The sequence below is a fragment of the Entelurus aequoreus genome, linkage group LG25 (assembly GCF_033978785.1).
Source record: "Entelurus aequoreus isolate RoL-2023_Sb linkage group LG25, RoL_Eaeq_v1.1, whole genome shotgun sequence".
NCBI lineage: Eukaryota > Metazoa > Chordata > Actinopteri > Syngnathiformes > Syngnathidae > Entelurus > Entelurus aequoreus.
In genome coordinates, this window is record NC_084755.1 from 23,663,900 (window position 1) to 23,691,399 (window position 27,500).

Genomic DNA, 27,500 nt, shown 5'->3' on the forward strand with positions numbered 1-27,500 from the left:
TTCTGTGGTTTGGATTATGTTTTGTTATTTTCTGGTTGTTTAGACTCTTAGTTCATGTTTACGCTCCCTTGTTTGGTCACCATGGTTACCCATTAGTTTCACCTGTTGCACATTTGGACTCACGCTCCTGTCACTAATCATGTCTGTATTATTTAAGCTTGCAGTTGCCAGGCAGTCGGCCTGGCGACATTACTTCTGACACCCATGCTATCTGATGTTACTTCTGATACTCATGCCTGTTCCATAGTTAATGCTTCATGCCATGCCACGTAAGTTTTTGTTCATTTCATGTCCATAGTTTTGCCCAAGTGCTAGTTTTGTTTCATAGTCAAGTTTGTATCTCCGCCTTGTGCGCGCCTTTTGTTTATTGCTTTGTTAGTGTTAAAATAAATCATGTCCTTACCTTCACGCCATGTCCAGTCCAGTTGTTTTGCACCCAGGGAAAGCATTCCACGCATTAATTTGCATCGCAATTCTCACGTTGTGCGATTCAAAATTGATTCTCATTTTTAAAAAATCTATTTTTATTATTTATTTTTTTTTCCTTTTTTTTTTATTTTTTTTTTATTTTATTTTTTAATTGATCAATCCAACAAAACAATACACAGCAATACCATAACAATGCAATCCAATTCCAAAACCAAACCCGACCCAGCAACACTGTAATAAACAGAGCAATTGAGAGGAGACACAAACACGACACAGAACAAACCAAAAGTAGAGAAACAAAAATGAATATTATCAACAACAGTATCAATATTAGTTACAATTCAACATAGCAGTGATTAAAAATCCCTCATTGACATTATCATTAGGCATTTATAAAAAAAATAAAAAAAGAACAATAGTGTCACAGTGGCTTACACTTGCATCACATCTCATAAGCTTAACAACACAGTGTCCAATATTTTCACAAAGATAAAATAAGTCATACTTTTGGTTCATTTAATAGTTAAAACAAATTTACATTATTGCAATCAGTTGATAAAACATTGTCCTTTACAATTATAAAAGCTTTTTACAAAAATCTACTACTCTGCTTGCATGTCAGCAGACTGGGGTAGATCCTGCTGAAATCCTATGTATTGAATGAATAGAGAATCGTTTTAAATTGGGAAAAAACTTGTTTTTGAATAGAGAATCGCGTTGAATCGAAAAAAAAATCGTTTTTGAATCGAATCGGGACCCCAAGAATCGATATTGAATCGAAACGTGGGACACCCAAAGATTCGCAGCCCTACCGAGCGCATATCATTATGTCAAGATAATGACACTAGCATTTACTTAATTTAAGAATATTTTTCAACATATTGAGCAAAAAGGTCTCTTTTTTTTTTCTACCAAGAAAAGTGCACTTGTTATTAGTGAGAATATACGTATTTTAAGGTATTTTTGGGTTCATTGAGGTTAGCTAATTTTACTTGTTTTGGAAAGTCTTGACATGCCGAATGTTCTTGTTCTATTGGCAGATAATTTTGCTTAGTTCAAATAAAATACCCCTAATTTTTATTATTTTTTTTCTTGTTTTTGAACACTGACTTTTTGCAGTGCAACCTCAGACCATGATGCTACCACCGACATGCTTGACTGTAGGCAAGACAAAATCATCTCGCTACTCACTTGTGTGCAGTCGCCAGTTATTTTAGACAATAACGACCGTGTGTTGAGTTATTTTCAGTGGATAGCACGTATACAAGCGACACACAGACTACTCTAAAGCAGAACCAATTAAAAAGCCCCATTCACTCTGCTTATAAATGCTGGCATGTACCTTTTTTTGTTACTGCCCTTGTGTCTTTGTTGTGTATAAACAGCGCCAACACAGAATGTAGAGGACAAAGTCATACTATAGGCGGGAGAAGTATAAACCTTTCTTGCCCTGTTGTGATGAAAGTAATAGTCACCGTCTGCTAATTGCTTTCGGTCATCTGATGTCGTCGTGCAGATATCTAATTGTGCGATCGCAGGCTGCTGCCTTGCTGTGTGAAAGCACATCTATATGTGAGGCAACATTCTGCCTTCACTAATGTGTGTGAAAGGCAGAGGTAGATAAATATGATTATTTTTTGTTGTTGTTGCAGCATCTCTATGTGACAGAGGCGGTGTATTCTCAATTATTTACGGTTTCGCATCAGCCAAAAAAATCCGATAACGGCTTGCATCTCAAATCTCCGATACAAGTATTCCCGCAGCTCGTGCAAAGCTGAACAGCCAGTTAACATCTAAATGTCCTCCAAAAAGCAGACAAGGTTGGTCTTTTCTGGTATTTTAGTGAAGTTATTACTACAGACTAGGAGCTCGCAGCTACTCAACAGCTCAGCTCAATTTACACATACGTAAAAACTTAGTGTCGTTAATTAAACAACATTGCAAACTAAAACAAGACATTTGACATTTGTAACAAGGATCAAATAATTATAGTTGCATATTACTTACGGATGCAAAATATTCAAACTAGAAACGTATTAGAAAGTATCCAGTAAGAAACGTGTCAGCATCATTCAATTTACTGCGTCATAAGCTTAGACTACATGGCACCTATGATAATTTGAATCCACTGTACATTTAAAACACTTATTTGTGGTCTAGATAAGTATTTCTAAAACTGTGGTACGTGTACCAATAGTAGTACGCCGGCCCCATCTCGTGGTGCGCCTAATAGTCACTTGATTAAAGTAGAGTGTTTTATTTGTTTAATATTCAGACACAGTGGTACTGTTCAAACTGTGTGTAATGTTAAAGTGGCCGAGAAATATTAGATATACTTGGTAAATAAAACATCTGCCTTGTTTTTAATTAATACTTAGACCTGCTATGCTACAGTATTTTAATGTTGGTCATTACGGCGGTACTTGGAGAGCCAAGTTTTGTTCTGAAGTGGTACTTAGTGAAATAAGTTTGAGAACCACTGGTCTAGATAATATGTATTGGATATGTTTTGGTGTAAATGTTCTAACCTGTTTTCAGAGTCTTTGATGACAATAGATTACCCCTCCCGTCTCCTCTCATCGTACACAGTGGAATTTTCCAAGCCTTTGACTTGGTGGAACAAAGACAGCTCACATCTGTTCACTGGAACTCAGAACGGAAAGTTTTTTGATAATTTACATGCAATTTTTCTGACACTATCAGTGGTACTTTAACTTTTTTTTAACTGTATTAATTTAGTTACAATGTATTTGTTTGTATTAGTTTAATTTAATTTATTCTTAATCAGTTAGACAGGGTAAACCTTGTCAAATTATATGAAACCAAGTGGTAATTACAAAGACCATTATCAAGACTTAGGTCAGGCATTTTCTTTTCCAAGGTTTATCTTCTGTTTATGATCTATTAAAAATGAACTAAACTGAACCATGAGGCCCAGATTTCGGGGAGGATAATGGCACGCGAAATGTTATGAAGTGTATTTTTGTCGAGGCAAATTTTTTAAGAGAGTAAAAGGTGAAGCGAAAAAGACCCTGCACACTGTGAGCTGTGCTCTGGGCATGTGTTGGCTCCGTCCGTCTCCTTCAATCAGCCTCGCTTTAGTAAGAAGCCAGCCCTCCAAGACCTTTTAGCATGTGTGCTAGCATTTCTCCAGGCGGATTGAAAACAAGTCTGTCTTCACTCCTGCACTCCCGTCACACTCATGCCACCAAACGTTGCACTGGGTTTGCTTCACAATGTTGAAATGAAATCCCGTGTGTCTGCTCAGATCGGTTCCTTCTTCATGATCAACCTGTGCCTGGTGGTCATCGCCACTCAGTTCTCGGAGACCAAGCAGCGGGAGCACCAGCTGATGCAGGAGCAGAGAGCACAGTGCCTGTCCTCCTCCACCCTGGCCAGCATGGCGGAGCCGGGCGATTGCTACGAGGAGATCTTCCAGCTGGTCTGCCACGTCCTTCGAAAGGCTAAGAGGAGATCAGCAGCTCTGTACTACACACTGAGGGGCTTGCCCCCGCCGCCTGGTGGAGGCAGAGGCAACAGGCGGGGTGGAGTCAATCAGAATGGAGACAGGCATCATTCCAGGCACCCAAAACGTGAGTAAGATGCCCCCTGGGCTACATCAATTTAAATTGGCATGTACAGTCGTGGTCAAAAGTTTACATTCACTTGTAAAGAACATAACAATAATGCACTTTTGGTAGCCATCCACAAGCTTCTGGTTGAATTTTTGACCACTCCTCTTGACAAAATTGGTGCAGTTCAGCTAAAGTTGTTGGTTTTCTGACATGGACTTGTTTCTTCAGCATTGTCCACACGTTTAAGTCAGGACCTTGGGAAGGCCATTCTAAAACCTTAATTTTAGCCTGATTTAGCCATTCCTTTCCCACTTTTGACGTGTGTTTGGTGGTAGCAGGGGTGTATATTGTAGTCCGGAAGAGTTAGGGCTGCAAGGGATTCTGGGTATTTGTTCTGTTGTGTTTATGGTGTGTTACGGTGCGGATGTTCTCCCGAAATGTGTTTGTAATTCTTGTTTGGTGTGAGTTCACAGTGCGGCGCATATTTGTAACAGTGTTAAAGTTGTTTATACGGCAACCCTAAGTGTGACCTGTATGGCTGTTGATCAAGTATGTCTTGCAGTCACATACGTGTCTGTAGAAGCCGCATACAACATGTGACTGGGCCAGCATGCTGTTTGTATGGAGGAAAAGCGGACGCGACGACAGGTTGTAGAGGACGCTAAAGGCAGTGCCATCACGGCACGCCCTCAATATTGTTGTCCGGGTGAAAATCGGGAGAAATTCGGGAGAATGGTTGCCCCGGGAGATTTTTGGGTGGGGCACTGAAATTCGGGAGTCTCCCGTAAACATTTTGAGGGTTGGCAAGTATGGTGTTTGGGGTCATTGTCCTGTTGGAACACCCACCTGCGCCAAAGACCCAACCCTCGGGTTGATGATTTTAGGTTGTCCTGAAGAATTTGGGTAATCCTCCTTTTTCATTGTCCCATTTACTCTCTGTAAAGCACCAGTTCCATTTGCAGCAAAACAGGCCCAGAGCATAATGCTACCACCACCATGCTTGGCGGAATGGATGGTGTTCCTGGGATTAAAGGCCTCACCTTTTCTCCTCCAAACATATTGCTGGGTATTGTGGCCAAACAGCTCAATTTTTGTTTCATCTGACATCATATGGACAAAGATAAGACCTTCTGGAGGACAGTTCAGATACTTTTGATTATAAAACTATTATCAATCAATCAATCAATGTTTATTTATATAGCCCTAAATCACAAGTGTCTCAAAGGGCTGCACAAGCCGCAACAACATCCTCGGTTCAGAGCCCACATAAGGGCAAGGAAAAACTCACAACCCAGCGGGATGTCAATGTGAATGACTATGAGAAACCTTGGAGAGGACCGCAGATGTGGGTGACCCCCCCCCCCCCTCTAGGGGAGACTGGATGCAATGGACGTCGAGTGGGTCTAGCATAATATTGTGAAAGTCCAGTCCATAGTGGATCTAACATAATAGTGAGAGTCCAGTCCATAGTGGGGCCAGCAGGAGATCATCCCGAGCGGAGACGGGTCAGCAGTGCAGAGATGTCCCCAACCGATGCACAGGCAAGCGGTCCACCCCGGGTCCCGACTCTGGACAGCCAGCACTTTGTCCATGGCCAAGGGACCTGTGCACCCCCCCCCCCCCTCCCTCCACAAGGGAGAGGGGGGCAGAGGAGAAAATAAAATAAACGGCAGATCAACTGGTCTAAAGGCTAGAGTATCCAAATGAGTTTTAAGATGGGACTTAAATGCTTCTACTGAGGTAGCATCTCTATCTGTAGTAGTGGAGCCCGAATAGAAAACGCTCTATAGCCCGCAGACTTTTTTTGGGCTCTGGGAATCACTGATAAGCCGGAGTTCTTTAAACGCAGATTTCTTTCTTAATAATTCTGATGTCGTCCAGCCAGACAGCTTTTCGTTAAACGAGAAATATTGTCACAATGTAATACCTCACACTCCTAACAGCTATCAATGTATAACTGCCCCTGTGAGGTCAAAGTTGAAATAGAAGATGTCCTATCTTTTTTTCTTTGTACTATTTTACACATTGACTGTCTTTGTCCTGTACAGCGTACCACTGTCCACACCAAAGCAAGCAGGACCAGGAGTCTCAACCCACCGCAAACGCCATCAGCCTGACTGTGCCTCAGAATCCCCAGGACTGCCCTTTGTGTGCGATAGCCCTGGAAGAGGGCACCAGGACCGTGGGAGATGCCGCCAGCGGGGACGACGACGAGGGGGACGCCGTGAAGGAGACGGACAAGGAGGAGAACCACTTAGAGGAGCGGGCCGACGGCAACGAGAGAACCAAGAAGAAAAAGAAAAAGAAGAGCTGCTTCGGACACTGCAGGGACTTTTGGAATGGAATAAGGAGGAAGCTGTGGGGCATTGTGGAGAGCAAGTACTTCAGCCGGGGAATTATGATCGCCATTCTCATCAACACCATCAGCATGGGCATCGAACATCACAATCAGGTAAGACATCGACATCTGAAAAATGAAAACACGATACAGTGATAAGCAAGGAAACAAGCAAAGTCAGCCACAAACCTACCCACCTCAACACTTCCTGCCTGTATTTTCACATTAAAAGCATCACAGCAGTATTGTGGCATATAAAGAAAACTAAGAAAACAAGAAAGAGAAACTTTTCAGTGGTATTTTTTTATTATTATTTAAATGCATCTGAGGGACTTAAACACTTAATGGGATTTGCACATTTTTTTCCGTTCACAAAATGTATTACGAAAGACATGACAACAAATTGATTTTTTAAATGCATTCTATACAGTAAATAAACATAAATAATGGTCTGCTTACAGCGGAGCCAATGGGAGTGCCGCTGTTTTCCCCATAAAATCTGTTAAATAACCATTCAAACAATACTCAATTTACATTTTGTGACTTGAATATTAACCAAGTATTAGTGATATTGTTATTATAAGTGCTAACGCAGACAAACTATTTATAGCTTCACACTTCCGGGTGTGCCTATGTTTACATCATTGAGTGGTCTGCTGCTTTTTCGCTTCCTTGCTCCCTGTAAGTTTCATGTAGATCACAAATGTAAGATTATCCTTGACCCATCACCCTCACCCACTGGGAGGTGAGGGGAGCAGTGAGCAGCAGCAGTGGCCGCGCCCGGGAATCATTTTTGGTGATTTAACCCCCAATTCCAACCCTTAATGCTGAGTGCCAAGCAGGGAGGTAATGGGTGCCATTTTATAGTCTTTGGTATAGGGATGTCCCGATCCAATATTTGGATCATATCAGCCGCCGATATTTGCCAAAAATGCGTATCGGCAAGGCATGGGAAAATGCCGATCCAGATCCAGTTTTAAAAAAAATTCTGGTCTGTGTTTTCCAACACACCAATTTAAATAATACATTCCACTTTTCTGCTGCTCCCTAATTTCCGTTCCGCATTTTGAAGCACACCTTCAACACAGTCGAGTATACGTCCTCACACAGTTGCTTTTAGCTGCTGGCATTACACGACAGGCTCTTTCCACTCCTTCTTGTGTCTGCTTCTCACAGACAGCAAGCGCACCTTCTTACACACGTCACATACTGTCACGTCATACGTCACATACGTATACGCACTCTCCCAGCAGAGAGGTAGCAGCATGGCTAACGTTAGCTGTGATGCTAGCGTAGCCGTGTGAGCGGTAATAATGAAGGAAGAATTAATTAATTCCCAAGAAAAACAGCAGGGGGTCCATTGTCTGGCGGTGGTTTGGCTTCAAGTGGGAATATGTCGAACAGACAACTGTAATTTGTCAAGTGTGGGGCAAAAGCGTTGCTATAAAAAGTAGCATTACTGCTAATATGTAGCATCGTTTGAAAAGTCCCCTGCTAGAAAATGAAGAGTGTTTGAAACTCTGCACGTCAACATCTCCATTGTGTATTATTCAAACTCACCTAATTCAGCTGGCTAGTTGTTATCAAGAGTACTAAAACCCTTTTCAACATGAATCTGACAACTAAGTAGGCTAAATAACTTTAAACTTTAATAAATGCTCGGATAAGGCCAGTATCGGCCAGTATTGGTATCGGATCGGAAGTGCAAAAACAACATCGGTATCGGATCGGAGGTGCAAAAACCTGGATCGGGACATCCCTACTTTGGTATGACTCGCCTGGGGTTTTAACTCACGACCTACCGATCTCAGGGCAAACACTATAACCACAAGGCTACTGAACTGGTTATATAAAAAAAACTAAGAGAAAAATGAAACATAAACTTTTTAGTGGTATTTTTTTTTAATTAAATTTAAATGCCATCCATCCATTTTCTACTGCTTGTCCCTTTTGGGGTCGCGGGGGGTGCTGGAGCCTATCTTACCTGCATTCGGGCGGAAGGTGGGGTACACCCTGGACAAGTCGCCACCTCATCACAGGGCCAACACAGATAGACAGACAACATTCACACTCACATTCACACACTAGGGCCAATTTAGTGTTGTCAATCAACCTATCCCCAGGTGCATGTCTTTGGAGGGCATCTGAGCTAACTTCTGCTACACTTAAACCAGTGGTTCTTAACCTGGGTTCGATCGAACCCTAGAGGTTCGGTGAGTCAGCCTCAGGGGTTTGGGTGTAATTCGTTTTGAGTTTGTGCACTGTGTTGGTTTTGTTCTATGAACAAGGTGATGTTCATGCACGGTTCATTTTGTGCACCAGTAAAAAAAAAACATATAACTTTGTCTTAAATTTGAAAAAAATACAATTAAAATTGTATTTTTCACTAAAGAAAGGTTCGGTGAATGCGCACATGAAATTGGTGGGGTTCGGTATCTCCAACAAGGTTAGGAAGCACTGACTCAAACACTTAAGGGGAACTGCACTTTTTTGGGAATTTTGACAAGAAATTGATTTTTTTTTTTACTGCATTCTAAATATTAAATAAACATAAATAAAGGTCTGCTTACAGCGGAGCCAATTGGAGTGTCACTATTTCTGATAAATAAGCATTCAAAAAGCGCCAACAATACTCAATTTACATTTCGTGACTTGAATATTAACCAAATATTACTGATATTGTTATTATAAGCGCTAACGCAGACAAACTATTTATGGCGGCGCCGTGATCACTTCCGGGTGTGCCTATGTTTACATCATCAAGTGGTCTGCTGCTTTCTCGCTTCTCTGCTCCCTGTAAGTTTATTGTAGATCATAAATCATGCATTTCACCTGGACAGAAGGTGTCTGGTAATATAATCCGACAATAATACAGTAATACAGTACTTTATTACACAAAAAATCATCATCATTAAAACAAGTTGCAGTATTTTCACTGTTTAGTAGTTTTGTTTAAGGTGTGTGTGTGTGTGTGTGTGTGTGTGTGTGTGTGTGTGTGTGTGTGTGTGTGTGTGTGTGTGTGTGTGTGTGTGTGTGTGTGTGTGTGTGTGTGTGTGTGTGTGTGTGTGTGTGTGTGTGCTTGTATTTCCACCCTTCTTGAGACATCAACAAGGAAAAGTACCTTCCATATGAGGACCGGTGAACAAGTTAGGACATAAATCATGGTCCCTGATACGGAAAACCATTGCATCTAATAGAGAATGTCTCATTTGCACCCCTGGTGGTGAAATCTATCAAATTTAGGGTGGTCCCAAAAAGGAGGGATTTTTCAAATTGACTGTGTGCTGGTTTTAAAAGTGCTCCCCCTCTGGTCAACATATGAAATAACAAGTGTGTGTAAAAATTTGAAGTGCTCCCCCTGTGGCCAACATTTGTAATAACAAGTGTGTGTAAGAAATTGAAATGCACCCCCTTTGGCCAAAATTAATTTAAAAATATATATATATTGTATATTGAGACATACTGTAATAACTTGAAGTAAATAATGAAGATTAAAAATCAATTACAAACAAAAAAATAAATAAAAATAAAACTTTACCTTTTTTATATTTGCATAGTTTGTATGTATTATTAATGTTGTAAATAAAAATCTTTATACATCTAGAAATGGTGTTCTAAAGAGGTAGGCATTTTTCAGAGGTCTCAAGAAGGTAAAAAATACAAGAATGTGTGTGAGAGAATCTACTGCATATTACTGTACTCTGTTTTATATGTATTACAGTAAAGTATAGGTCTTATTTTCTATAATTGCGTCAACTATATTGGGTAAAACTGGTGCAAAAGGGATTATGGGGGTGTTATTTCATGTCTAAATATCTCTAATGTTAAAAAAAAAAAAACATATCCAGAAGGCCGTAAACATGTTTTTTATGCTGTGACTATGAAAATATTCATTGTATTAATAAGAATCCTACATCGCAGAAATTCACTTATGGTCTGGAACCAATTTACTGCAATAAACGAGGGACGGCCGTATGTAGTGGTAAACGACATTTGGAAAATGCCTTGTAATGTACATCCTAATAATATACACCCATGCATTTGTTGTTATCATTGTCACATTGTGTTTATTTGAGGTTCCCTCTAAGTCCTTTCAATTGTGGTGTCTGTCTGTCTAAACCAGGGGTGTTGCGTCTTAAGTTTGGTCTGCGAGATGTCATGAATTTGTTAAGGAACCTGACCCGCTGGGTGTTTACAAATTAATTTTAAATATCTGACAATCTGATTACTGGAAAATTGCTGTCATCCTGTGAGCAATTTGAGGAAATCAGGTCAATGACCATTAATTATTATATGACAAGAACATACCACGGCATTTCCTTGTACGACCCAATCCAAAAACCTTTCTTACTCATGGCGCAAAAAAAAAAAATGCAACCAACAAAAAAAGTCAATACGGTCAAACATAACAACCTGCTCACTGAACTTTGTGGATATTGTAAAAAAAAAAAAAAACCACATATCATAACAAAGTCTAAGCTACACCCATTTAAATCCATTACATGCATGATGGGTGAAATGCAAAACACTCTCTCCTCACGTTTCCATATTTAGTGCATTTTAGCTGCCTGATATTTCTGATTGATAAAACTTTAAAGGCCTACTGAAATTATTTTTTTTAATTTAAACGGGGATAGCAGATCCATTCTATGTGTCATACTTGATCATTTCGCGATATTGCCATATTTTTGCTGAAAGGATTTAGTAGAGAACATCGACGATAAAGTTCGCAACTTTTGGTCGCTGATTAAAAAAAGCCTTGCCTGTCCCGGAAGTAGCGTGACGTCGCAGGTTGAAAGGCTCCTCACATTTCCCCATTGTTTACACCAGCAGCGAGAGCGATTCGGACCGAGAAAGCGACGATTACCCCATTAATTTGAGCCAGGATGAAAGATTTGTGGATGAGGAATGTGAGAGTGAAGGACTAGAGTGCAGTGCAGGACGTATCTTTTTTTGCTCTGACCGTAACTTAGGTAAAAGGGCTCATTGGATTCCACACTTTCTCCTTTTTCTATTGTGGATCACGGATTTGTATTTTAAACCACCTCGGATACTATATCCTCTTGAAAATGAGAGTCGAGAACGCGAAATGGACATTCACAGTGACTTTTATCTCCACGACAATACATCGGCGAAGCACTTTAGCTACGGAGCTAACGTGATAACACCGGTCTTAACTGCAGATAGAAACAAATTAAATAAATCCCTGACTGGAAGGATAGATAGAAAATCAACAATACTATTAAACCATGGACATGTAACTACACGGTTAATGCTTTCCAGCCTGGCGAAGCTTAACAATGCTGTTGCTAACGACGCCATTGAAGCTAACCTAGCTACGGGACCTCGTCAGAGCTATGCTAAAAAAATTAGCTCTCCACCTACGCCAGCCCTCATCTGCTCATCAACACCCGTGCTCACCTGCGTTCCAGCGATCGACGGAGCGACGAAGGACTTCACCCGATCATCGATGCGGTCGGCGGCTAGCGTCGGATAGCGCGTCTGCTATCCAAGTCAAAGTCCATCTGGTTGTGTTGCTGCAGCCAGCCGCTAATACACCGATCCCACCTACAGCTTTGTTCTTTGCAGTTTTCATTGTTCATTAACCAAATTGCAAAAGATTCACCAACACAGATGTCCAGAATACTGTGGAATTTTGCGATGAAAACCAAGCTTTTTGTATTGGATACAATGGTGTCCGAATACTTCCGTTTCAACGATTGACATCACGCGCATACGTCATCATACATAGTCGTTTTCAACCGGAAGTTTCGCAGGAAATTTAAAATTGCACTTTATAAGTTAACCCGGCCGTATTGGCATGTGTTGCAATTTTAAGATTTCATCATTGATATATAAACTATCAGACTGCGTGGTCGGTTGTAGTGGGTTTCAGTAGGCCTTTAAGAGGTTGTCACTGAAGTAAACAAGGGAGGTATTGAACTTTCACATACTCCTAATATCCAATTATAATAATTATTCTCCATAAATCCATTAAATTAATATAATATGTACACATATAGTGTATATGTTGTTACTTTACATATTTACATTTTTCACCTTTTTTTAGCCCAATGCGGCCCCCAGGTCAAAAAGTTTGGACACCCCTGGTCTAGACGGTAACGAGAAAATGGTATTTCTGTACAAAATCACAACTAATCTCAAGGTACTCTTCACATGAGGTATGTTTAGATGCTTTGTTCAATAATGTGAATATACAAACCCCAAAACCAGTGAAGTTGGCACGTTGTGTAAATGGTAAATAAAAACAGAATACAATGATTTGCAAATCCTTTTCAACTTATATTCAATTGAATAGACTGCAAAGACAAGATATGTAACGTTCGAACTGTAAAACTTTATTTTTTGCAAATATTAGCTCATTTGGAATTTGATGCCTGCGACATGTTTCAAAAAAGCTGGCACAAGTGGCAAAAAAGACTGAGAAAGTTGAGGAATGCTCATCAAACACTTATTTGGAACATCCCACAGGTGAACAGGCTAATTGGGAACAGGTGGGTGCCATGATTGGGTATAAAAGCAGCTTCCATGAAATGCTCAGTCATTCACAAACAAGGATGGGGCGAGAGTCACCACTTTGTGAACAAATGCGTGAGCAAATTGTCGAACAGTTTAAGAACAACATTTCTCAACCATCTAGAAAAATCACTGCACGCAAGCGATGATATTACGGACCTTCGATCCCTCAGGCGGTACTCCATCAAAAAGCGACATTAGTGTGTAAAGGATATCACTACATGGGCTCTGGAACACTTCAGTAAACCATTGTCAGTAACTACAGTTGGTCGCTACATCTGTAAGTGCAAGTTCAAACTCTACTATGCAAAACGAAATCCATTTATCAACAACACCCAGAAAAGCTGCTGGCTTTGCTGGGCCCGAGCTCATCTAAGATGAACTGATGCAAAGTGGAAAAGAGTTCTGCGGTCCGACGAGTCCCCATTTCAAATTGTTTTTGGAAACTGTGGACGTTGTGTCCTCTGGAACACAGAGAAAAAGAACCATCCGGATTTTTATAGGCGCAGAGTTGAAAAGCCAGCATCTGTGATGGTATGGGGGTGTATTAGCGCCCAAGACATGGGTAACTTACACATCTGTGAAGGCACCATTAATGCTGAAAGGTACATACAGGTTTTGGAGCAACATATGTTGACATCTAAGCAACGTCATCATGGACGCCCCTGCTTATTTCAGCAAGACAATGCCAAGCCACGTGTTACAACAGTGTGGCTTCATAGTAAAAGAGTGCGGGTACTAGACTGGCCTGCCTGTAGTCCAGACCTGTCTCCCATTGAAAATGTGTGAAGCGTAAAATACCACAACGGAGACCCTGTACTGTTGAACAACTTAAGCTGTACATCAAGCAAGAATGAGAAAGAATCCCACCTGAAAAGCTTCAAAAATTGGTCTCCTCAGTTCCCAAACGTTTACTGAGTGTTGTTAAAAGGAAAGGCCATGTAACACAGTGGTAAAAAAGGCCCCTGTGCCAACTTTTTTGCAATGTGTTGCTGCCATTCAATTCAGTTCGAACATTAAATATTTTGTCTTTGCAGTCTATTCAATTGAATATAAGTTGAAAAGGATTTGCAAATCATTGTTTTCTGTTTTTATTTACGATTTACCTAACGTGCCAACTTCACTGGTTTTGGGTTTTGTTTTTTAATATATGCAAGACAATCATTAGTTTGTTTTTCTTTAAAGATTACCATTTGAGCTTTATTTTTTTTTTAGCTGGAAAGTGATTACACAATCCAATGCAGGCATTTCCAGACGGAAGTGTTTGGAAATACCTTAAATCCTAATTAGTCCTTCTAAATCCTGCAAATGACTTCAGTTCGAGCAGATGTGTGCTGATGAAGCCCCGCTACCAGAAACCTTGTAATGTCAGACGACGCCCAGTGAGATGTGTGTTTGTGTGGGAGGGAAGCTGCCGCCATTATGCTTCCTATAGAGGCGTAGAAACATTTACCCCAGCGACGGTGTTCCGCAGAGGCGCCAAAACAACACATGCAAAAACATAGTGTCTGACTACACTTAACATACACTATATTGCCAAAAGTATTTGGCCACCTGCCTTGACTCACATATGAACTTGAAGTGCCATCCCATTCCTAACCCATAGGGTTAAATATGATGTGGGTCCACCTTTTGCAGCTATTACAGCTTCAACTCTTCTGGGAAGGCTGTCCACAAGGTTGCGGAGTGTGTTTATAGGAATTTTCGACCGTTCTTCCAAAAGCGCACTGGTGAGGTCACACACTGATGTTGGTCGAGAAGGCCTGGCTCTCAGTCTCCGTTCTAGTTCATCCTAAAGGTGTTCTATGGGGTTCAGGTCAGGACTCTGTGCAGGCCAGTCAAGTTCATCCACACCAGACTCTGTCATCCATGTCTTTTTTTTTTTTTTTTATTAAATCAACATAGAAAAAACACAAGATACACTTTCAACTAGTGCATCATCCCAAAAAAAACTTCCTCCCCCATTCACACTCATCCACACCCACTCACACAAAAGGGGTTGTTTCTTTCTGCTACCAATATTCTGGTTCCCACAACATGGACAACATGTCTGCAAGGGACACAGTCCCTAAAGCACACATGATTCTATGTGCTGCTGGTCCACTAACATTTTCATTAATTACTTTTATGTTGTTTTACTTTTTTTTCATCCAAAAAATGTTGTATTTCTTTATCTTATTTTATTTTATAAAAAAAAAAAAAAGGACTCTATCTTCACCAGACCAGGTTGTAAATGAAATTAGATTTGTTTAAAGGGTTTTTAAAACCAGGTCCAGTCCAGATAATGTCCAAGACGGGCTCAACAACACACACCTTCATTCATGTACAATGAAAAAAAAAAAAATTAGGGAACACAACTGATTGCATATAATATATAAGTGTTTTTTATCAATTTTGATGTCTATTTTACTGTTTTAATTGGTTTTACCCTTTAAAATCGTTGTTAATCATATTTATTTTTTATATTGTTTCTCTTTTGGTTTTCTATTCATTTATTCTTTGTTTTTATTCAGTCATTGGTGTAGCATAATATTGTTTTTAATATTGTTTTTAATAATGTTTTTAATATTGTTTTTAACATGGCTGTGCAGCACTTTGGAAACATTCTTGTAGTGTAAATGTGCTATATAAATAAAGTGGGTTGGATTGGATAATAATATAAAAACACATTTGCATTTTCAGAAAAAGCATTTATGTACAGTCCAGATTATGTCCAGGTCACTCAAATTAGGGAACACAACAACAGATAGCATATAATCTATAAACATAATTACACTTTCAAAATAAGCCTTTGAGGACTTACCATCTTTTTTTATGTTTTTTGGCATCATTATCGTTTTCAACCATGTAACTTTCTAAAGTTAAAAAATACTGAATAATTGTTTTAAAGAAAGTACACTACCGTTCAAAAGTTTGGGGTCACCCAAACAATTTTGTGGAATAGCCTTCATTTCTAAGAACAAGAATAGACTGTCGAGTTTCAGATGAAAGTTCTCTTTTTCTAGCCATTTAGAGCGTTTAATTTACGCCACAAATGTGATGCTCCAGAAACTCAATCTGCTCAAAGGAAGGTCAGTTTTGTAGCTTCTGTAACGAGCTAAACTGTTTTCAGATGTGTGAACATGATTGCACAAGGGTTTTCTAATCATCAATTAGCCTTCTGAGCCAATGAGCAAACACATTGTACCATTAGAGCACTGGAGTGATAGTTGCTGGAAATGGGCCTCGATACACCTATGTAGATATCGCACCAAAAACCAGACATTTGCAGCTAGAATAGTCATTTACCACATTAGCAATGTATAGAGTGTATTTCTTTAAAGTTAAGACTAGTTTAAAGTTATCTTCATTGAAAAGTACAGTGCTTTTCCTTCAAAAATAAGGACATTTCAATGTGACCCCAAACTTTTGAACGGTAGTGTAATACTAAGTGAATATCTGTTTTTGGCCTTGAAAAAGGTTGCGGAGTGTGTTTATAGGAATTTTCGACCGTTCTTCCAAAAGCGCATTGGTGAGGTCACACACTGATGTTGGTCGAGAAGGCCTGGCTCTCAGTCTCCGTTCTAATTCATCCCAAAGGTGTTCTATCGGGTTCAGGTCAGGACTCTGTGCAGGCCAGTCAAGTTCATCCACACCAGACTCTGTCATCCATGTCTTTATGGACCTTGCTTTGTGCACTGGTGCACAGTCATGTTGGAAGAGGAAGGGGCCCGCTCCAAACTGTTCCCACAAGGTTGGGAGAATGGAATTGTCCAAAATGTTTTGGTATCCTGGAGCATTCAAAGTTCCTTTCACTGGAACTAAGGGGCACTATGCACTTCAGCCTCAGCCGGCCCCTCTCTGTCAGTTTACGTGGCCTACCACTTGGTGGCTGAGTTGCTGTTGTTCCCAAACTCTTCCATTTTCTCATCATAAAGTTGACTTTGGAATATTTAGGAGCGAGGACTGGATCTGTTGCACAGGTGGCATCCTATGACAGTTCCACGCTGGAAATCACTGAGAGCGGCCCATTCTTTCACAAATGTTTGTAGAAACATTCTCCATGCCTAAGTTCTTGATTTTATACACCTGTGGCCAGGGCCAGGTGATTAGAACACCTGATTGTCATCATTTGGATGGGCGGCCATAAACGTTTGGCAATATAGTGTACGTGTGTTGGTAAACAGATTGTTTCCCAAGCTTTTTTGCGAGGAACATTCAAAAGCTCCCTCCCTCGCTGCCTTTTCTAATTATTTCCCCCCCACTCTGTTTCCTGCCTTCCTTCCTCCCTTCCTTCCTGCTTCACCCCGAGTGTCTTGGCTTCTCTCCGACTCTCCCGCTTCTCCCTCCCTCTCCCGTCCACCCACGCACTCTTTGACAGTGTACGGAATAGTTGCTCTCCCCTGTCTCGGAAGACTCTAAAAATAAACGGGGGCTGAGGAGGGGGGGGGGGGGGGGGGAGCGAGGCAGACGCTCGGTTACACGGCAGTTTTCGTCTCCGTTCCCAGCGAGTCGGCGCCGACGTGTTTCAAAGCAGGCGTACGTGGAAGCGCAAAATCATTTGCATCCTCCTTTTGTCTGCCGCTCCTTTGAGCTGCTCCACCTTTCAACGCAGGCAGTAATACCATTATGGTTCTGCGAGGTACGACCTCATCAAAGTTCCTAAACAGGCGCTCGAGAACAGATGTGTCCCTGAACATTGGGAAAATGTCCTGCTCGAGGCAAACATGAATGCGGTACCTTCAAGTATTGGATTGTGACCTCAAACAGGCATAAGGCAGTTTGCAGTTGTCTTAAAAAAAAAAGTAGGTTAGGTTCAAAGCCAAAACACGTCCATTCTGCGTCTTCTGTCTTTACACTGTTTCTGCTTGCAAGAAGTGCGTGTGTTGACTAACGTGCGCCGCAAGCTTGTATGCCAATATTGTCAACGCGGCGCACATCATGGTGATGAAAAATAAAAGTACTGGTATTTTTCCAAAGCAGTATACTACCGTTTTTCATTCCTTAGCACAAGAGTTTTTCAACCTTTTTTGAGCCAAGGCACATTTTTTTGCTTTGAAAAAATGAGGAGGCACACCACCAGCAGAAATTATTAAAAAATGAAACTCACTAGACAGTAAAAAGTCGTTGTCGCAATTGTTGGATATGACTTTAAACCATAACCATGACCTTTAAAGCATAACCAAGCATGCGTCACTATAGGTCTTGTCTCAAAGTAGGTGTACTGTCACCACCTGTCACATCACACCCTGACTTATTTGGACTTTTTTGCTGTTTTCCCGTGCATAGTGTTTTAGTTCTTGTCTTGCGCTCCTATTTTGGTGGCTTTTTCTCTTTTTTGGGTATTTTCCTGTAGCAGTTTCATGTCTTCCTTTGAGCGATATTCCCCACATCTACTTTGTTTTAACAATCAAGAATATTTCAGTTGTTTTTATCCTTCTTTGTGGGGACATTGTTGATTGTCATGTCATGTTCGGATGTACATTGTAGACGCCGTCTCTGCTCCACAGTAAGTCTTTGCTGTCGTCCAGCATTCTGTTTTTGTTTATTTTGTAGCCATTTCAGTTTTAGTTTCGTTCTGCACAGCCTTCCCTAAGCTTTAATGCCTTTTCTTAGGGGCACTCCCCTTTTGTTTATTTTTGGTTTAAGCATTAGATACCTTTTTACCTGCACACTGCCTCCCACTGTCGCCTGCATATTATGATTACGACAAACCATCGTCGTCTCTCATGACGTGTTTCCGACATCTACAAAGCAATTAGCTACCGGCTGCCACCTACTGATATGGAAGAGTATTACATGGTTACTCTGCCGAGATCTAGACAGCACAGACACTCAACAACGGCACATAATTTGCGGATTATAATTACTGGTTTGCAAAAAATATTTTGAACCCAAATAGGTTAAATTAGATAATCTCCCACGGCACACAAGACTGTATCTCACGGCACACTACCGCGGCACAGTGGTTGAAAAACACTGCCTTAGCATACTTGCCAACCTTGAGACCTCCAAATTCGGGAGATGGGGGGAGGGGCGGTGTTGAGGTGGGCAGTGTTCGGAGGGGCGGGGTTTGGTGGTAGCGGGGGTATATATTGTAGCATCCCGCAAGAGTTAGTGCTGCAAGGGATTCTGGATATTTGTTATGTTGTGTTACGGTGCGGATGTTCTCCCGAAATGTGTTTGTCATTCTTGTTTGGTGCGGGTTCACAGTGTGGCGCATATTTGTAACAGTGTTAAAGTTGTTTATACCTCCACCCTCAGTGTGACCTGTATGGCTGTTGATCAAGTATGCCTTGCAATCACATATGTGTGTGTAAAAGCCGCATATGTTATGTAACTGGGCCGGCACGCTGTTTGTATGGAGGAAAAGCGGACGCTATAGGCAGTGCCTTTAAGGCACGCCCCCAATATTTTGTACGGGTGGAAATCGGGAGAAATTCGGGAGAATGGTTGCCCCGGGAGATTTTCGGGAGGGGCACTGAAATTCGGGAGTCTCCCGGGAAAATCGGGAGGGTTGGCAAGTATGGTTATAACGTGACGCTGTTTATATGGAGGAAAAGTGGACGTGACGACAGGCTGTTCTCACTCAGGTCCGGCTGGAAATCGGGAGAAATTCGGGAGAATGGTTGTCCGGGGAGATTTTCAGGAGAGGCACTGAAATTCAAGAGACTCCCGGAAAAATTGGGAGGGTTGGCAAGTATGTTCCTTAGTACCGCGGTACGTTCTTAGTACTGGTATACCATACAACTCTAGTTGGTTCCAAACAAGTTGCAGTTCTAGAGGTTTTATAAGTTGCCAGCAAGAAGGTATATTTTTGACGTGACGGATGTAAGCAGAGGTCACATTACCGGAAGTATAAGCTGCTTGTAACGGTACAGTGAGGAAGGAGACGGCAGGGACGTTGTTTAGCTTGCAGCGTGTTTATTAGCACAAGTGTGTGATGTGTGTAATTAAACCAAATACGTGGTGTGTGACTATGCGATGCGATTAACTGGTGAGTGTTACCGGGAGATGTTGAAGTTGCGTGTTGTGAGAGATGCAGAAGTCCACAGAGGGCAAGGCAGGCCGGAGGTCCGTGGGCAAACGAGAGGTCAAGGGATTGTTTGATTGATTGATTGATTGATTGATTGAAACTTTTATTAGTAGGTTGCATATTCCAGTACATATTCCGTACAATTGACCACTAAATGGTAACACCCGAATAAGTTTTTCAACTTGTACGTAAATCAATTCATGGTAAAGGGCTGGAGCGAGGCGTCAGGGTCTGTGGACAGGCGAGAGGTCGAGACCCGGGGAGGCAGCAAGAAGTCCAGAGGGAATCCAGGGAGACGAGACGCACAGCTCGAAACCAGGAAACGGAGGGGAGCTGAGGGACAAGGGAACAGGACACGACACGATGAGCACAGAGGAGGGGAAACACAGAGAGCGAGGAAGCACATAGGCAAAAAGCTAGAGACGTGTAGGGCTTACTGTACAGGTACAAGTAGCTACGTTCTGGCACTGGAATGCAGGACGCGCTGGCTTAAAAAGGCAGTGGAGTTCTCATCAGCGTCAGGTGTGTCGATTGCAGGAGAGGAACGCCTGTGGGCGTGTCCAGAGGCACGCTTAGAGGAGCGCACAGAAGAATGTGTGGCGGCAGGTGTTTGAACCGTCACACTAGTAACTTCTCCCCTCTGTTCACTTCTGCAGTGCAGACTCAAATGAGCACTGTCACATTTATTGACACAGAGCAGCTAATGGGCACTCTTGTTTCTATGGGCACCATTGTACTGGATAAGTTAGTTCCCCCAAAGTTGTGCGCCGGAGAGCCAAACATAAGGGTATGGCTCAAAAGATAAACATCATAGAAACAGTTGGTGAAAGTGTCAGGATGTTGTGAAGGCTAAAAATGCTAAGTATTTCTCAGACTTAGTTTCAAGTAACATTATTTTTAAAACAATTGGTACAATCTTGAATCCAAGTCCGTCCACAATGCTGGAAAAGTCATGCTTGTGACAATTCCTTGCACTTTTTTGACAACAAGGCTGCTACTGTCAGAGCTAAAATGTCACGGTTTGGAGGTTGCTGCTTACTGCCCGATTCGTTCTCCCGGGATGCAAACGGACGACTCAGGACAGGACTTGCAGGTAGGAACATGATTCAATTCTCAGAACAATCAAAGAAGCACCAAAAACAGAAAACAAGTCGAAGGACACACGTGCCAATCGCACTCGAAGCTAACACTTAGCATGGGCTAGGAAACAAGCGTAACGTAACCGGTTGCGTGTAGCAAACAAAGAAGCCAGGACGAGTGACCCGCAAAGGCATGCTTCAATAGTTAGTGTCTCTTGATTACAAACAGGTGAGTGTCCCGAACAACAGAGGCAGGTGAAAATCATAAGTAACCATGGTGACCAAACAAACTCAAGGGTGCCCAACAACAGGAACTCAGGGAGTCCAAAACTAACAGGAAACACAAAACCTGATCCGGTCAACGGATCATGACAGAGTTTGGACCTTTGACACTATCAGCTCTCACTCAGTACGTGTTCGTGCACTAAATTAGTCGGATTTCTCAAATAGTTTGGCTCTAAATAAACCTCACATAACCCGTGGAAACACCTTAATACGATCGTCGTCGTTTTTTGAAAAATCGGACTACCACACCTGGATTATGCGATTGGAAACCAGATCTCTTGAGATGGTTTGTGCGCCGGAGAGGACCCTTAGTATTACGCATACGCCAGTCTCAACGCGCGGGATACAACCCGGAAGGAGATACCATTCAATAAAAACATAGCAGCAATTGTAATGAAGATGAGACTGTTTATTTGCTTCACATATTAAAAGAACATTTTGAAGTGCGTCGATGGTAGAAAAGAAGAAACTGAGATTTATTTAAGAAGGTAGCTAAGGAAATGTAAAATGCCGGCTTAATTAGGACTCCCGAACAAAATACGAATAAGATGAACAATAATGAAGCAGGTATATCAAAGGCGAATAATAAAGTGTGCACAAACCTCGTAACGCTGCATTTGTGTAATTCAACTGGTTAACAATAACTCTGTATTCCATACAACTGGCAACATATTCCAGAATAGGGTTGTACGGTATACCGATATTAGTATAGTACCGCGATATTACTGAATCATATTCGGTACATACCGCCTCGGAAAAGTACCCCCCGTGCCCCCGCCGTAGTCACATCGTTTCCTTGCTGGTTTATGAGCAGAGGAGCATGTTCGGCAGCGCACGATCACAGAGTACTCACAAGCAGACACAGTGTGTAGACAGAAAAGGGAGAACGACGCATTTTGGCTTAAAAACTGACGATAAAGGTGAAGTTATAACACTGAAACGCCCTCAGGAAGAGGTGCTTTAAGACATGGCTATCTTGCTAGCGGCTAAAGTCCAGCCGCAGTCTGCAGTGTTTCAGCTACTTCTAAATCACTAATCCTCATCTCCATGGCGACAAATAAAGTAATTTTCTCACAAGTATCATCCCTGCAGGACGAGGAATAGCTCAACAAGCTTCACTACACACCGTAGCTCACCGGCGTCAAAATGTAAACAAACGCCATTGGTGGATCTACACCTAACATCCACTGTAAGGATACCAAGTACAGGAGTGTATTTAGTCGATACTACCATGATTACGTCGATATTTGCAATAAGAAACATATGTTTAATGTACCTTGAGATTTTTTGTTAAAATAAAGCCAATAATGCAATTTTTTTGTGGTCCCCTTTATTTAGAAAAATATCGAAAAGTACTGAAAAGTATCGAAATAATTTTGCTACCGGTACCAAAATATTGGTATCATTACAACACTTTTTCAGAACAATAGCAACCTTCCTCTGGATATCAATAGGGGCACGAACAGTATTTTCCTTCAAAATTAGAACTCCTTCCATCAATCCACAGAGTGTTTTGAATGGAACTGAAGACATCCAAAAATTTTGTTTTGGGAATTTTCGTCCGAAAATGTGTTGGGAAAAAATCTTCTGCTGCCTTTCTTTGCATTCGCCCCGATACATTCTTGGTACGTCATGTCTGTAGCGCAAATCAAGATAATTTCTTGATGTTGTCTGCTATTTAACATCAGCATAGCCGTTTGAGACAAAATATTTGTAATCTGTGCCAATATTACAAATTGTAAGGATTAGCAAATCCTAGCGTGACGTCATAGGTCAACCAGAAAAGTTATTCAGTTATCCACGCTAACATGAAATAAGCGCCCCACCAGTGTACGGGAGGCACATGGCGTCTGACCAATGCATGGATACTTTCATACGTAGGTGTGAAAATACAAACAAACAAACTATTCGAGAAATTGGACGAACTTAGTGCATGGAAACGTAGTGACTGAGTTGTTTAGCAAACTGAAAGCAAGCTCTTCTCGCACTGACCCTGTCCCGTCTCTCTTTTTCCAGGAGGCATGGGCAGCTATTGGCCCTATTGTAAAAGATATAGTCAACAGTAGTTGACTATATCAAGACCGGTCTTTGTTGATAAGACCGGTCTTGTCCCTTTCTATTTCTAAGCTCCCATTTGTATCCACGATTTTAGAGAAGTGTTTTTGCGCAGATACAGCCTTTTTTAAATTACATTTTAGATACTTTTCACACTCTTAAAGGTTTTTAATGACTTGTTTTTAATGACTGATTCTGGTAGTTCAGCCATTTTATTGCTTTTTAGACCTGACTGCTGCTTTTGACACAGTTGACCACACAATTCTTTCATCTTGTTTGAAAAACTGTGTGGGTGTTAGGAGGACTACTCTGAAGTGGTTCAGGTCTTGCCTGTCAGGGAAAAGTTTCTGTGTAAAATTGGGAGACCCGACTTTATCCACTGCCCCCCTTGACTGTGGAGTCTCCCAAGGATCAATTCTTGGGCCCATCTTCTTTGCAATTTATATAATGTTCATTGGTGCAATATTTAGAAAGCATGGCATCTTGTATCATTTTAATGCAGATGACTGCCAAATATACACTATATTGCCCAAAAGTGTTTGGGCACCTGCGTTGACTCACATATGAACTTGAAGTGCCATCCCGTTCCTAACCCATATTACAGCTTCAACTCTTCTGGGAAGGCTGTCCACAAGGTTGCAGAGTATGTTTATAGGAATGTTCGACCATTCTTCCAAAAGCGCATTGGTGCGGTCACACACTGATGTTGGTCAAGAAGGCCTGGCTCTCAGTCTCCGTTCTAATTCATCCCAAAGGTGTTCTATCGGGTTCAGGTCAGGACTCTGCACAGGCCATTCAAGTTCATCCACACCAGACTCTGTCATCCATGTCTTTATGGACCTTGCTTTGTGCACTGGTGCACAGTGATGCTGGAAGAGGAAGGGGCCCGCTCCAAACTGTTCCCACAAGGTTGGGAGCATGGAATTGTCCAAAATGTTTTGGTATCCTGGAGCATTCAAAACAACCCCACATCATAATTCCTCCTCCACCAAATTTCACACTCGGCACAATGCAGTTCGAAATTCACCGTTCTCCTGATTCTGATCATTTGGATGGGTGGCCAAATACTTTTGGCAATATAGTGTATATGCCAATTTTGAAAAATGACCATACCCCCTGACACAATACTTGAGTGCTTAAATGACGTCAAGGCCTGGTTGACTTATAATGTTTTCAACCTAAATGAGGAGAAAACTGAAGTTGTACGGCTGGGCAACAGTAACTCTGCTTGAATTGGACTTTCTAAAGAACTCTGTACGTCTCACAGCCACCAGACTTGAAGTCATTATGGTTTTGAATTAGACAAACATATCAACGCCATTGTTAATCAAATTTTTTACCATCTTCAGCTTTTATCAAAGATTAAATATTTTCTATCTTTTAAACCATTTGAACAGGTCATGCATGCTTTTGTCTCATTGGGTTTGGACTACTGTAATGCACGTTACACTGGAACTAGTCAAAATGCACTTTCACATTTACAGTAGTCCAGAACTCTGTGGCACACCTTTTTACGGGAACCGTAAAAAAGGGAGCACATCACCCCGTTTCTCTCTTCCCTGCATTGGCTTGATTGATTTGAACATTTTAGTGTTTGATTTTAAACCTTTGAATGGACTGGACCCTAAGTACAAATGTATGCTCTAGTTAAGGGGTCCCCAAACTACGGCCCGCAGGCCGGGTCCGGCCCACCAGCGTCCAAAGAAAAAAATATATATATATATATTTTTAATTTTTAATTGTTTTAATTTTTGTATTTTTTATTATTATTTTTTAAATCTGTTCTTCCTAATCCATTTTCTGTGGATATATATATATATATATATATATATATATATATATATATATATATATATATATATATATATATGTATGTGTGAGTGCTCGCGCACAGGGTGCGTGTGATGCGTCAGTGCGTTAGATTTGTGGCAGAAGTGCTTGTAGTTAGTGCATGCTGCATGCTGCCCCTGCTTGCTACTCTCTGCTTACAGCTATCGCCTCCAGCTAGCCCCTGGGTGGGTGAAAAGAGGAGCCGAGTGCGTAAGCCTCCTCCTGCTGGTACAAAGCCTCTCCACCACCAAGACTCCTGTGGTGCCTCCTCGTGGCCACGCACGGTAACTGCGTCTTTGCGGACGCAGGCTAAACTGTAGGGGATTTCGGAGCAGCAGTGGGCCCCAGAGGCGAGGTGTGCAGGCCCACCGTTGTGTGGACACGCCCTGGCGTCCGCCAACCACTTCCCCATCTATGGGTTAAATAGAACCCCCCCCCTCCACCCCCTTCCACTGCCTTGTGGGTATCCTCTGGAATGGAAAAGGCTAAGGGAGCAAACCCCAACAGAAAACCCGGCCTGGACTCCGTTAGGTAGTTCAGTGTGTGAAGCACTGTTCTGGCATGTCCTGCAGCCGAACTGACGCCAAATGTATTGGTTTTCCATTCCTTTGGACAACGTCAGCAAGGCAGAGAGGGGGGCCCTGTTGCTTGGGCAACACAGGATCTCCATACACCTTTCCCAGGCCTCTTGTGCCCTGGAGAGGAAACTCCAGCTTCACTGTGTAGTGAAGGCACAACACGGGAGGTAAGCAGTTACCGGTTATAAGCCCTTTCTCGTTTGGCGTAGGGATGGGCGCTAGGGGCTACCTCCGTCGGTGGGAGAGATGTTTCATCTTACTGGACAGCTACCGCCCGCCTCAAGCTGGGCAGCCCTCAGCCAATTAGGTGCTGTTCCGCCACAGCCTGCCTGCTTCATTGGGTGCATGAAGCTAAGGGACTCTTCCTGACAAGTGGGATGTAAACCTTGCACCAAGCAAAACAAATAAAACAAAGACTCCAGCACTACGTCTGGGATGCTGGAACGTCAGAACCATGACCCCCGGACTAACTGACAACCTGCTCGATATAAGCGACGCCCGCAAGACGGCAGTCATTAACAACAAACTCCTGAAGCGACGAATAGACATCTCTACCCTTCAGGAAACCCGACTCCTCTCATCAGGCTCACTGAGAGAAAGAGATTACATCTTCTTCTGGCAGGGGAAGCCTCCGGGTGAAACCAGAGAATACGGAGTTGGCTTTGCAATCAAGAACACTCTACTAGGAGCAATAGCACTACCTACAGGCGGATCAGAGAGAATTTTAACCCTCTGCCTTAACACCACCATGGGACCTGTCCACCTGGTGAGTGTGTATGCACCAACACTTAGCTCCTCCCATGAAATAAAGGACAAATTCTACGATGAGCTTGAGGCGACTGTGAGAAACATCCCCAAACAAGATTAGCTCTACTTGCTTGGTGACTTTAACGCAAGAGTTGGCTCAGATCATAACTCCTGGCCATCTTGCTTGGGTTACCATGGCATTGGTAGAATGAACGAGAATGGGCAGCGTCTCCTTGAGTTCTGCACATTTCACAATCTCTGCATCACTAACTCAAACTTTCAGTCCAAACCCCACCACAAAGTCTCCTGGAGACACCCAAGATCTGGCCACTGGCACCAGTTGGACCTGATCATAACACGGCGCTCTGACCTCAGAAGTGTCCTCCAAACCCGTACCTTTCACAGTGCAGACTGTGACACCGATCACTCCCTCGTCTGCTGTAAAGTCAAACTGCAGACAAAAATTATCTACAGAGCCAAACCTAAAGGACCCCCCGTGTGGATTGCAGCAAAGCAGCCGATCCAACTAAAACTGCTTCCTTCAACCGTGCCTTAGAGGAATCCCTCCACCAACTACCCCAGTGCAGCTCTGCCCAGCAGTACTGGGAAGGCTTATGAGACACCATCCACACCACGGCCCTAACGGTTTTTGGCAAAAGATTGTGAAGGTCCAATGACTGGTTCGAAGCCAACACATCTGTATTGGCACCGATACTGGAAGAAAAGCGTATCGCCCTTACCAACTACAAATGCACGTCGAGTGACAATACCCTACATGCTCTCAGGGCATCAAGGAAGAAACTGCAGAATGCCTCCCGTCGCTGTGCTAACAGCTATTGGCTACAGCTTTGCAGCAACATCCAATCAGCCGCTGACTCCGGTAACATCAAAGGCATGTACGACGGCATCAAAAAGGTGCTTGGACCATTACACCACACAACTACCATCATAACCCTGTACAAGAATAAGGGAGACAGGAGTGATTGTAACAACTACCGTGGTATCTCTCTACTCAGCACTATCGGCAAACTC

General features: G+C 42.2%; 1 protein-coding gene across 4 annotated transcripts in view; it reads left to right on the plus strand.

The window, feature by feature from the left end:
• cacna1ia (calcium voltage-gated channel subunit alpha1 Ia) overlaps positions 1-27,500 on the plus strand; it is a 566,877-nt gene that overhangs the window by 396,452 nt on the left and 142,925 nt on the right. For all 4 annotated transcript variants that reach the window (XM_062036515.1, XM_062036516.1, XM_062036514.1 and 1 more), the window contains 2 exons: positions 3,698-4,022; positions 6,053-6,456. In XM_062036515.1, coding sequence (XP_061892499.1) covers positions 3,698-4,022; positions 6,053-6,456 — 729 coding nt within the window. The remainder of the gene's footprint in view (positions 1-3,697; positions 4,023-6,052; positions 6,457-27,500) is intronic.